General features: G+C 40.1%; 1 protein-coding gene across 2 annotated transcripts; it reads left to right on the top strand.

Moving 5' to 3' along the window:
• Positions 1-1,938: 1,938 nt before the first annotated feature.
• Positions 1,939-11,032, top strand: LOC136752588 (beta-1,3-galactosyltransferase 2). Of its 2 annotated transcripts, none has more exons than XM_066708051.1 (2): positions 1,939-2,090; positions 9,871-11,032. In XM_066708051.1, the coding sequence occupies exons 1-2, from the start codon at positions 2,059-2,061 to the stop codon at positions 10,922-10,924; spliced, it is 1,086 nt and encodes a 361-aa protein (XP_066564148.1). In that variant the 5' UTR covers positions 1,939-2,058; the 3' UTR covers positions 10,925-11,032. The 2 variants fall into 2 exon arrangements, with proteins under 2 accessions (XP_066564148.1, XP_066564149.1); XM_066708052.1 differs by having other exon boundaries at positions 1,939-2,167.
• Positions 11,033-12,807: the final 1,775 nt, after the last annotated feature.

Genomic DNA, 12,807 nt, shown 5'->3' with positions numbered 1-12,807 from the left:
GTTAAAGATTTATAATCATGTTGATTGGTGAAAAACGCGATTTTCTACATGTCATATATTCATTATTATCATTATATGTTATATTAGATTTGCCTGTTTTGCCTGTCTTGATCGGCTCAGCAAGTTTCTAAGTTTCCTTTCAATGTATTTTCCCTTACATCATTTCGTGGATATACAACTGTGGACAAAATTAAGAGACCACTTAACATTGATTTCTGAACTTGGAGTGGTTTCTTAATTTTTATCAGAGCTGTATATTCTCGGCTGTTCATTCCGTCCTCTGAAGGAAAGTACGTTTTACTTTTTGCACACAAAATTGCCAAGCACGAATTAAGTGGGCATTTCGTGCGACAAAGTGAATTATATGCTTGAAATGTGGATTTTGGGGTACAAAATATAGGTGGCACTACATTCCCACTGAAGTCAAAACAGCAGAGTCTCTGACCTCCTTCCAGCGCTTACACAAGACGCATCTTTTCAGACTGTACTTGTAATTTAGTCATTTATTCTCTTGTAAGATTGCACCTATACAACGTTTTGTCATAATCTTGCCTTTGCATTACTAGCACTTGTATTGTTTATTTTAATTTTGATTTTTATTTCCCCTATGCTCCCTCTCCCTTAGCTCTTATCTTTGACTTAACATCTTGTCTCCACTTATCAGCTTTTACATTCTAGGACGTAAGACCTTATATATTGTTTACTGTATACCTCGTATACACTTGTGTAAATTGTGAATTTGTAAAATGTATTATGCCTTGAACTGCACTGTATTATTGCACTTTGTATTGCTCTTATATTTTGTAAGTCGTCTGCTAATAAATAAATAAATAAATACTACACACACACACACACACACACACACACACACACACACACACACTTGTATATATATATATATATATTTTTTTTATATATATATTTTTTTTTTTTTGAAGGAAGGACTGATACAGCTTTTGGTGGTTTGTGCAGGATTTTTTTATTCTTCTTTACCAAAACAGAGCCGCCGCTGAAGCCTCATCTACAGGCAGAATGAATTGGCGCTGGTCCGTTCAGGGTAGGGGCAGAAGTGTGTAGTGTGTGTGTGGTACTACCCAGTCCAACGAAGGTGTTGGTGTTGCAGTAATTGAATTGAGCCCGCATATACAGCCAACTGGGTGGATACTAGAGTTTTTTCACGTTGAGTGACTGATGGGGGAGTGGTATGTCTTTAATTTTGGTATTATTATTATTTATTTAAAACGGGTTTTAAAAACGATTTATTCTAACAACTGGCCATTTTTTATTCAAGGCATCTTTAATCGGAAGAATTTAGACTTTCAGCTTGAGACAGTGTGGGATGGTGGGGTGAGTGTTCCTCTCCTGGGTGCAATTTGAAGGACATTGTTTTAATAGTAAAACTTGTTCATCCTGACCTGCCTCACGGTGTTAACACACATCCTGTCAGACTGATTAGTGATTGGTTGATTGTGTGCAGTTCTGTAATGTTCTTGATAAAACCGAATATCTTTGAACTGTGGAGCGTTTCGTGGCCTATGGTAGCTTCTGAGTTGAGTGTGATGCAGTGGAGGAGCATTAAGCAACGACCGAGACAAATGTGGAGTTCCATTGTCATTCACGAAGTCAGAGGTATTTCAAGAATCCTGGAAGACCGGGCTATTCCTTTTCTTTTCCATAACATAATGCTATATTGGCGTGTCATATAGCCAGCTCCAGATGTAGAGAAAAAATATACTTAGGGCCTATATGAGAAACGCTAGTACTACATTTGTCAAGTCTCTGCAAAGTGCAAGATTATGCAATTCTCAACTCTAAAATGCAAATCGAGGAGATGCCCAGAAAAGTCAGTGACTTTGGAAACATTGTGTCAAAACCCCTCCTTGTTAAAGAATGTACTGTAATCCGCAGACCCCGCCCCCTCCCACACACCCTGTTCAAGCTTCAATATGGACATACCGGTTACCGCGGTATTGGATGTGTATTTATTGTAAACAATCATTCTTAGCATGTAAACGGCGTTGATATGCATTAGTGTCGGACGTAGCCCAGCACGAAGAGATGGTAGAACCTCGGCTGCGCCATTGTTCGCTGTAAGTCTGCCAAATTTCCAGGTGTGGAGGATACAGAGATCAATTGGAAACGGACACTATTGTTAATCGATCGACGAGTAAGTGTAACTGCGCTTTACACCTATCAGTTAATGTAATATAAAATGTAGTCGCTACGCCACTCACCAATATTAATGGGGGGAAACATATATGTATTAAAGGTTATTTAATTTAGCAAGGACTTAAAGCAGCATTACTCCAAAACACAGAGTCAAGAAACTGTTTAAAATGTCAACAGTTTGTTTGTACACAATATTTAAATTAGACAGTACTTGTTGAGATCGCATTAGCAGGTTATAGTGCATTATTAGTTTCTGTAACAATTACATAAATGTCAAGTTTAATATAAAAATGCAGGAATGCCAATAATAATTGTTAAAAAATATCAGCTATTAATATAGCAGCAATGTTGTTGGTGTAATTATAGCAGCAATGCTTTAAACAAGATAAAGTTTGGTTATATAAACAGGATCAGCCCTTTAACCAAAACGAAAAATAGAAGAAACAAAACGAAATATTCCACAGAAGAAGAAAAAAATCAGAACAAAAGACTTTAATAAAAGAACACTTCACAAATCCAAAACCTCACCTGCACTAATAGCAGAGCTAATTAAATGCTAAGACCCAAAAGGGAAAAAAATCTAATAAGTAGTACTCAGTGTCATGGCAAAATCTGTAGTGTTGAAATCCCAGTGTTAATAATATAGTGTTGAAATCAGTTTTGTTTCAACATTAAAAAGATGATGTTGACACTTGATAATGTGTTAATACTGGCTGTCAGAATAAAGAGTGTTGATTTTACACTGGACTGGTGCATAACCAAATAACTTACCATACCCACAATGCATTGTTTCCTTAATAATTGGTTATTTTTTCTTAATAATTGTATAAATGTAAATTATTGTAAAGGATTATTGTTTGATTATAAATTGTGTCTTTACCCACCAATATATTTAAATTTGTGTTGTCTGATTTTTCTACCCTAAGTTAACTCATGTCTTTGAGTCAACCCCCAACGTCAATCTTGGTCTATACATTACCTGTAGTTGCACGACCAGTTTGTGTGTCTGACTGGGTTTGGGTATTTACTTACTGAAGAGTAAATTGCAAATATATATGTATACATGATTAATGTATATAGAACAAAGGACTACTAGATTTTAATACATAATATTAGTGCTACACAAACACAGTTCTGATCAAATTCCAGAGTGTATAGAAGCTAATCCTGTGGTAACGCTAGTTATCATTTGATTGATAAAAGCATAGAAAACAGTAACAGGGTTGTAACAATGTTATGGAGTAACACAATCAGAATGTTTTAACAGGAGGAGAGTTAACACTGTAAGTGGTAAATACCCCATAGTGTTAAATGTAATTAACACTGGTGAGAGTAGTGCAGTGTTAAATAAATAAAAAACAAACACTTATAAGACTTGTTTTTTTAACTCCCCATACTCCTCCTCAGGAAGTCAGCCATTCAGAAATATTCTGAATCCTGATCTCAAGACAACACTCTGGGAAACCTGTGCCTGTCCCTGCCCACAGACTCACATGTCATGCATTGTATAAAAGCTGTCCACTTCTATTGTTCAAAGAGTCTCTGCTGGAGAGCTCCCATGTTGGGGCCCTCCGGGCCTGGCATGTTAAATACATACATGTTATCATCTATGCTTCAAGACTGGGTTCTTCACTCAGAAAAACCTCTGTCAAGTCTATGGAATTGCAGAAAAAATAAACACATTTTTGTGTTCTGTAGTACTGTCTTTCATTGTGTATGATAACAATGAATCAGTCTTTCGGATATGAAATTAATAATTTAATTCGCTAGTGCTAGTTTAGGACACTACATAAACAGTTGGCAGTAACTATGGCTGCTGTGTGCTAATTACCTAGCAACTAAAAAGGACTATAGTTTGGTTTGTTTTAAGTTGTTGTTGCAAGTAAACTTAATGAGTTTCAAACGTTAAACTTTTGTTTAAGTTGTTGAAGTCATAACATGACTGGTTCCTTCAAATGTTGTAATTCTAAATTCTTGAAAAAGCTGTAATTATTCATTATTGTCATTGTGTAATGTAGAAGAATGCAAATGTGCAAGAAAGGTTTCTGTTCAGTTTTGTTATTTGCGTATACAGTGTATGCCTTTTATGTTGTAAAACATGTTGAGAATGTTCATGTACAGTATGTTGAAGATCCTTAAATAAATATTTTCATAAAGATTAATATCTCTACATGTTTACCTTTCCCAGTACTTGTTGCAGTGTAGGAGTAGTGGGTTAAGCAAGGGAAGTTTGTATAGTGCATTGTGTTGCACACTTCTTGCACGCAGCAGGCTTTCAAGAAAAAAAAAAGAGATATGAGTAATCGGGGGCCTGTGCCCCAGTAGAGCTTTATGTCTAGCAACGCCCCTGGTTGTAACCAGATGCCTTGTGGGATACTCGTGTATAAAACACTCAATATATGAAAGATAGTGAGATTCAGGCAAAGTTTCATTGGGAATGCATCATAAGATATGCATTTATGAAGTTGCAACACGTTTTAAATTTCCCCAAAGTTATTTTAATAACAGAAAAAAACTGCTTTGCGAACTGTGCTTTTTCTCTTGATCCTTTAAGACCTGATTCCACAGACATAAAATGTGGCATTTACCTTTTTTTCCCGACTGTTTCCTTTTCAATGCAGTATGCAGACATGATCTTACAGAAACTTATTGCTGGCACACACAAACGTATTTTGGGGACGTGTTGTTGCCATGATTTTTCTTTCTTTTTTTTAGTCCAATACCATTTGTAGTTCTTATGGGTAATCCCGTGATACGACAGGAAGGATAGAAACTTAAACTTACTAACATTACTTGTGTGAGACATTCTAACATGACTCCTTCAGGACCCAGTATTTGAGGAAGGTGTCTGGTGGCATGAGTTTCCACAATGCCCTGTTGAATGCATTTAAGGTACATCATTTTATACCCATGTGGCTTCCCGTGTTTACCTATTTCTGCCATCACAAACAATGCTACTTCAAGTAAAGCGGACATGGTTTTCCATTAAAACCCTTGTGAATGTTCTCATACTGAGCACAGTTCAGTTTCCGTGGTAGACCAAGGTTAAAGTAAAAGTGGAGCATGTCTGACAAACTTGCAATTCCTGTTTAGCGGGAATAACACTGTGCTGATGGGTGCGGTTCTTGTGGTTGGTGGTTTGAACACATGTGAATACAAAACGGTATAGTTATAACACCACATACCATATTGATCCCACTACAGGATCTATTATGTCTGTGAGGATTAACTATGAAACGCAGTGATCATTTTTCATTTTTGAAGCTGTGTTTAGCACTAAGATTGTTTGCAGCAAGTAGGTGACATTATTAATGTAGACAAATCTGGTTAAGCACAGAAACAATTTCCATAGTATGTGCATATAAAATCTATAAATCTATAAATATAGCTAGCTAGACAGTTGTAGACATTGTTACATTTATGAAGGACATAATAGATAGTATAACATTATATAATCATGATTTAAATATATGATAAAAAATAGAGAAAACGTTTTGGCGCCTATCAATTAATTACAGTAGTAGTATAAAAATAGGTGATATAAACAACATATTTCCACATTAATATTATATCCATTCTATAGGAATAGTGCAAATGCTATATCAGTCTCCATTGTTAAAAGTACAATGTGACATTTCTGTAAGGCCAATTTATACTTCTGTGTAGGTCCACTTAGTGACGCAGAGCAGGGGTTTGTGGGTAAGCGCAGCCCACCGAGGAGCTGACGTCACTCATCCGAAATCTCAACAGCGCGTCAGGCAGCGCTGATTGGCTGAGCAGGACATCCTGAGAGCCGCGGCCGATGTCCGGTGTTTATCTGTAGGCGCTGCAGCAGGTCAGAGAAACCATGTGGGGACATACGAAAGTATTTAAAATGCATCGCTTCATCCACGAAACGCATTTGTCCACATAATGAGTATTTTGTCCCTCGACCTGTACATTCCGTTAATATAATTCGCATTTCGTGAACATAATTCACATTTTATCCAACGAAATTTCCACGTATTTCGTGGTTGGCAGTTTTGGATGAAAAGTAAAATGTACTTTGCTTTGCGTGGACGGAATGAACATTTGGCATTCATGATCAAACTGGTGACTGATCAAGTCATTGATCCAGAGACCCGGGTTTGCAACGTGATCAGGATTTTATTCCAACTTAAATAGAGAAAATAGCGTGTGTAACCAATCAACATGACTATAAATCACAACCACAAATTTGATTACAAAGCTCACATTGTCAGCTTTATTTATTATATTTAGTAGGCTATACCCTATCACATAAACCGCAGGTCTAGCGGTTGGAGAAGAAGGTATTTAAAGCTCATTAAGTTTAACAGCTGAAACGCCATACATGTATTTAATCCAAATTGTTATTTAGTAACATACAAGAACGGATATGCAGGAGAAATTCAGATACGCAGAGATGTATGTATGTTCTAGTGTTAAGCGTTTAGCCATAGCAAGACAATATAGATCCGCACATACAGGATGCAATTTGTATGTGCGTGTCTGTAGTTTCTGTAACATGTCATTAACAGTATGTGTTAATTTACATCCATACAATCGTAGGTGCACCATAGAAATCAGGTTTCGTTTTTCGTTGATTGCAATGTGTTAATGCGACACTGCCCCCTATGGACGCGGCAGACAGCTATGCGACCGTCTGCGTATAAGTATAAATCAGCCTTAAATGGACAGTGTTGCCAGGTCCTCTACAGGGACCTGAATAATTAATAATTTGAACCCTTAATTGAACCAATTTCCTAAAGCAAAGCCTTTTAATTATGTTTAACCGTAGGTGTCAGAATCAGTGCACACACTGCCAAGATGAACACTCCTCCTCCCTACAACCAGAGTACGCTTGTGTACGTCCCTTTGTCTACCCCTCACTGCGTGCTCTGTGTTTGTGCCAAAAGTGTTCGTCCGTCAATTTGGTAATTCACTGGGAAATTCATTCGGAAATTCGTCAATCTGGCCATGCAGCCGGCAGTTTGGCCATAGAGTAGTAAATTCATTCAGGAATCTGTTAAGTAATTTGTTAATTTGTCCGTTTCGTGTGTCAATTAATCTGTAATTACATTGATGTACAACTATGTAATGAATGTGGCTATTAATTAATATAAACAGACAAACTTCCAAACAAACCTATAAACTTCCAGACGAACAGGCCAACTGTCAATCATGCACTGTGCCAAACCCAATTGAGTGTTTCTAGCCAATAGGTGCCCTGTGGAGTAGTGGTTAGGGACTAATAACTGGATTGTGGGCTCAAATCCCGGGTAGGGCAATGTAAGTAAATTGCCCTGGATAATAGCGTCTGCTAAATGACGGTAATGTAATGTAATGTGAACACCTTCATCTTCATAGAGAGGATCGAGCATTATCTTAGCCCCCCGCAGCGCAAAGGTCAAACTTTGTATTTTATTATAGTATTATGGACAGTGCACATTGTGGTGTCGACCCAAACATATGTATATTTGAATGATAACGGCGAGTCGGCAAACCTGAGAGCTGCTGGAAAAATACTGCTCCTAATACAATTAGCATAATCTATATGACATGCCAAGGCTGAAGTTCTTGGTGTTTTTGTATTAATTGTTAATTCGTTTGGTTAAGAGATGATGCTCTGGGCATTTTAACAGACTGTCAAGTTGAATGTATTGTTATGAGGTTTAATTGTATTTAAATGGATATACCTGTTCGATTGGCTAGGGCAAGGGATGTTACGTATTGTTTATTTTATTTTCGTGTGTACATATTTTTAAAAAATACAGTGCATTATCCAACTTAATTAGCTAATACTTCAATGATTTGCAATCGCTAAAGTTTGAAACCAAAATCTTTATGTATGAACACATGTAGTGTGTAGAAAAAACACGGATCGAATTGAGAGACAGAGAAACGCCCTCTCTAATAAACTGCACCATTATTGGCTGAAGCCGTTTTATGTGAGCCTGGAGTTGTATTGGTTAAATTGGGGGTGTCTGCTCCTATTGGCTAGAAAGACTCAAGTGGGTTTGCCACAGTGCATGATTGACAGTTGGTCTGTTCGTCTGGAAGTTCATTGGTTTGTCTGGAAGTTTGCTTGGAAGTTGGTCTGGTTGTCTGGAAATTTGTCTGTTTATATTAATTAATAGCCACATTAATTCATAGTTGATCAATGTAATTACGGATTTATTGACACACGAATCAGACAAATTAACAAATGACTTGACAGATTACTGGATGAATTTAATACTATATGGCCAAACTGCCTGCTGCATGGCCAAATTGACAAATTCCCCAATGAATTTCCCAATGAATTACCAAATTGACGGATGAACACTTTTAGCACAAACGGCGCCCGATAAGTTTCATCCAGTTCCACAGTGAAACTTTATTGGTTGTTATCATAGGTATATTTAACTTTGAAAGCAAACCTAAATGGTCAAATTGTACTGTGTGAAGGCCAATAAAAATGTGATTTTTCTCCAGCTGGTAAAATGTGTGTGACTGACGTATGAATGGAGCAATGGAGTTACATGAATGAAGCATATAGATGGTTTAATATTAATATTAATGACCTATCGGAAGTGAGCTGCGCGCAAACATCAACGCAACTAATCGGGTGGGCATGAGTGAGAGGGCAGATGGTAGGATACAATAAGGATGCAAAACTGAGATGGCACAATATTCCAACTGAGGGGGCATTGCCATACAACCCGATGACCTGGTCATAGCACGAAAACACACCCTAGATTGACATTTCGTTACATTTCCCTCTTGAATATTTGTTCTTGGTAGTGTCTAAACCGAATGCCGGAGCCCTGGGTAGAACCAATAGCCCAGTAAACACAATGGAAGGAAACTGGCAAAACGGAAATGATTGGACTTTTACAAACACATCCAGAATATGGGTCTGTGTCTCTTCTCCCAAATCAACAGGTCTCTGTACCGTCTTGTTCATAAGGCTACATTGCTAATGCCTGCATTCTCTGTTTTCTGTGTGAATGGTGTGGCAGTGTGAGAGGCAAGGCTGGGGTCAGGGCAGATCTTTCAGTGGAGGAGACTACAAAACCTTTCCTCTAAGACTCCCCCCCACCACTTCCTCTATAAAAGGAAGTAGGAAACAGACCAGTATGTGCATTCTTGGCTGGGGGTAGCAAGCTGCAGAGAAGAGAAGAGAAAGAAGGGCAAAGTTGAAAGTTGACTGATTTACTGGTTTGAGACCCCTTTTCTGTACCTGGACCATTCTCTCTCTTGAACCCCGGACTGTCTGACAACCTCCCACCAGTAACGAACTTTGATTACAAACCTGCCCTTTTATACTTCTGCTTGCCCGGTGTTTGGCTCTGCCAACCCTGGCATTTACTGTTATTGTTATTACTGTTTGTTTGTAGATTGGGACCATTTATGTTTAGTTAGTGCTTGAACCAAGCTAGGTTTTGTTTTGTTTGTTTTGACACTGTGCCTGCCATTAAGGGAAGCAATAAACCAACAGCAAGTCTGTTTTGTACCCTCTGCCTGCCTCCCTACTGTGTGTTTCAAGACCCGAACCTGCTACAATGGGTACATTGCAATTTGCCAGCATTCAAAGCCAGTGTGAATGGGGGTGCAACAGGAAAAAAGCAGGCAAATGTTGCCTGCATTTTGCTGGCATTTCAATGTGAATGGGGCTATTGATTCTCTAACACACAAAACTCTCCCTTTTTGCATTACCAGATTGGGGCAGGGAGCCAAACACAGCGCAAGACACATCAGTAAACAGCTCTGTGGAATTGTCATTGGAATGGAGAAGAAGTTTTGCAGTGTCCTGTTGATTCTGCTATGTGGTTCAGCACTCTACTACGCCATATACAATATCTGCAGTAAATCAGAGAAGCAGTCTGTGGTGCCCATTCCAGAGTTCAACTATCCACTCAAGCACGCCTACATCCTGAATGAGCCGGACAAGTGCAGAGAGAGAACCCCCTTCCTGGTGCTCATGATCCCCGTGGCTCCACACAACCGCCCAGTCAGAGACGCCATCAGAAAGACCTGGGGCCAGGAGAACTTTCTCCCGGGGGTGGAAATTCTCCGTATCTTCGTACTGGGGCTGCCCTCTGGAGACCAAGCCTCTCAGATCCAGGTGGAGCTGGAGAGGGAGAGCCAGGAGCACCGTGACATCATCCAGAAGGACTTCCTGGACAGCTACCACAACCTGACCATCAAGACCATGGCGATCATGGACTGGCTGGCCTCCTACTGCCCGAGGGCTTCCTATGCCATGAAGATCGACACAGACCTATTCCTCAATGTGGACTACCTGGTCAACAAGCTCCTGGACCCCCACGCCCCTCACCCCAAGCAGGACTACATCATTGGGGGGATACTGGAGAATACCCCAGTAATCAGAAGCAAAGGCCACAAGTGGTACATGCCAAAGGAGGTCTTTCCCAATGACGTTTACCCCATCTACGTCTGCGGGATGGGATACATCTTCTCTGTTGACCTGGCCTCCAAGGTGCTCTATGCATCTCGGTTAGCGAAACCAGTGTTCATGGAGGATGTCTACGTGGGGCTGTGTCTGCAGCAGCTGGGGATCAGGCCTGTATACCCTCCAAAGCAGGGCCTGTTCGCCTACATTTTTGTTCCATACTCAAAGTGTCTCTTCTCCCAGCTCATTACTTCTATTGTTTATCAACCAGAGGATCTACTGCACATCTGGGAGGACTTCACACAAGTTGGCCAAGCATGTCCAGATGAAATGAGAGAAGTACAGAGCCAAAGACCATAGATATGGAGAGATGCATTGTGGGGAGAAGAAGTTGGTGGTTTAACATTTTGTAACTGCTTTGTGATGTGAAATGTGTTCTGTCAAATAAAATCACTTTTGCAGCCCTCATTCCCTTTTTGCCTTTCACATGATTCTGAATTTCCATTAACCTCTTTGATAGCACGTATGACCTTTATGTTAAGTCACATTTTCAATATTTACTGTGGTGAGCTGTGCTTGCTTTAACAGCTTGTAAGGTTCACAGTAGGTCTCTACAGCTTTTGTTAAGGAAAGTAATATATTAAATTGTGACAGAGTATATGAAATGGGGAGTTCTACAAAAAGTGCTCTAATAATTCCAAATGGAAAGGGTCTAAAATCACAAGGTTCTTCCTTGATCAGAGAATTGTTTTGACCCCATTTGTAACATTTAATCAGATACATTACTGATTACAATTATTTTTTATTTTTTTTTATTTCTGTATTTTTATTTCCTCCGGTCAACTACATTTTTTTGTTTGTTTCTAAAGTTTTTTTTTTTAAGTAAACACATCCAAATGACAGCCAATGGTTTAAACAAAATCAAACCTTTGACCCACCCGCAAATGGAAAACTACAAACCTGTTCATCATAGCGGTTACATTTATGATTAGAAGAAAGTGTAATCTTACTGAAAATGAAGCTGCAACTGAGCTCAGTTCTGTAGTTTTCTATTAGCGGGTGGGTCAAAGTTTTGATTTAATCTTGTCCTAACTCCAATAATTCGGTCATATACAACTAAGCAGGACAGTATTACAGATCGCCAAAATTACTCAAGTGCATAGAAAAAAAAATAGTTAATACAAAATACAAGTCTTACATGTGTATGTGTGTGTGAGCTTTTCATACGTGTGTATTCGACTTCATATGTGTGTGTGATTGCTTTATATATTTGTGCACAACAAGTTTGAATTCCTCCTAAACGGTCCCTCGTAAGTCAGAGATTTGACTCCCATTGGTCGCTCATGCAGGGCCTTCAAGCTAGGCAGAGAATACCCTGGGAGATCTATGGCCGGCCTCTGCTCACTCCTGATTGGTCACCTGTCTAAAGGGACATTTTCAAATTGTCCATTGGTTAAACTCGCTCAAGACCTTCAAATTAAACCAGGAATCCTGGACAGCTTCTGCAGGGCGACAGGGGCCGCTGTCAATTGGGCCAAGAGCGAGGTCTACCTCTCCAGAGCATGGCCTGTCGGCCGGGGCCCGCCGACCGTGTTCCCTGTGAAGGCGTCCATCAAGGTTCTGGGGATCACGATCGACGGGACCAACACGGGCACCCGGAGCTGGGAGGAGGCTTTATCTAAAGCCCAAAGAAAGATCCACGGCTGGAGCACAAGGACCTTGACGATGGCCGGTAAGGTGCTGGTCGTAAAGGCCATCCTCTTCCCGATACTCCTCTACGTAGGAATAATCTTCCCCCCAGACAAGGTCGTCACAAAACTAGTGACCAGGATTATATTTCGGTTTGTCTGGGGGAGCAAAATGGAGAGGCTGAAGAGAGTGCAAATGGTGAAGGGTACCCTGGATGGAGGCAGGGGGGTCCCGGACGTTGTGCGGCTGATAAAGGCGCAGGGGCTGGCCTACGTGGTCAAGAACATCCAGGCTGCTGGCAAGAAAGTGAGTTTTATGAACCGCTTCTACTTTCCCAGCATCCTGAGACCATTCGGCCTCTGCACCATGGACAACACCAGGCCGCACTCGTGGGATCCCCTGCCGTTCTACAGGGCGCTCCGAGCCTTTGCGCGCGAAGTAGGCCTCCATAAAGTCGTGCTGGCCTCCTGGGATTATAAAACCATCTGTAGCCAGATGAGATCTACCCAGGAGACCAGCCGGATAGAAGATTTCCCGAAACCTGCCGGTTTATC

This window comes from Amia ocellicauda, chromosome 7 (assembly GCF_036373705.1).
Source record: "Amia ocellicauda isolate fAmiCal2 chromosome 7, fAmiCal2.hap1, whole genome shotgun sequence".
NCBI classification, from domain to species: domain Eukaryota; kingdom Metazoa; phylum Chordata; class Actinopteri; order Amiiformes; family Amiidae; genus Amia; species Amia ocellicauda.
Note: the sequence above shows the minus strand (reverse complement) of the source record. Positions and strands in the feature narration are given on the sequence as shown.

Coding starts and splice junctions, on each gene's coding strand:
- LOC136752588 (XM_066708051.1), top strand. CDS start 2,059: ATGGTAGAACCTCGGCTGCGCCATTGTTCGCT. Junction 2,091..9,870: donor CGGCTGCGCCATTGTTCGCT/GTAAGTCTGCCA, acceptor TTGCATTACCAG/ATTGGGGCAGGGAGCCAAAC.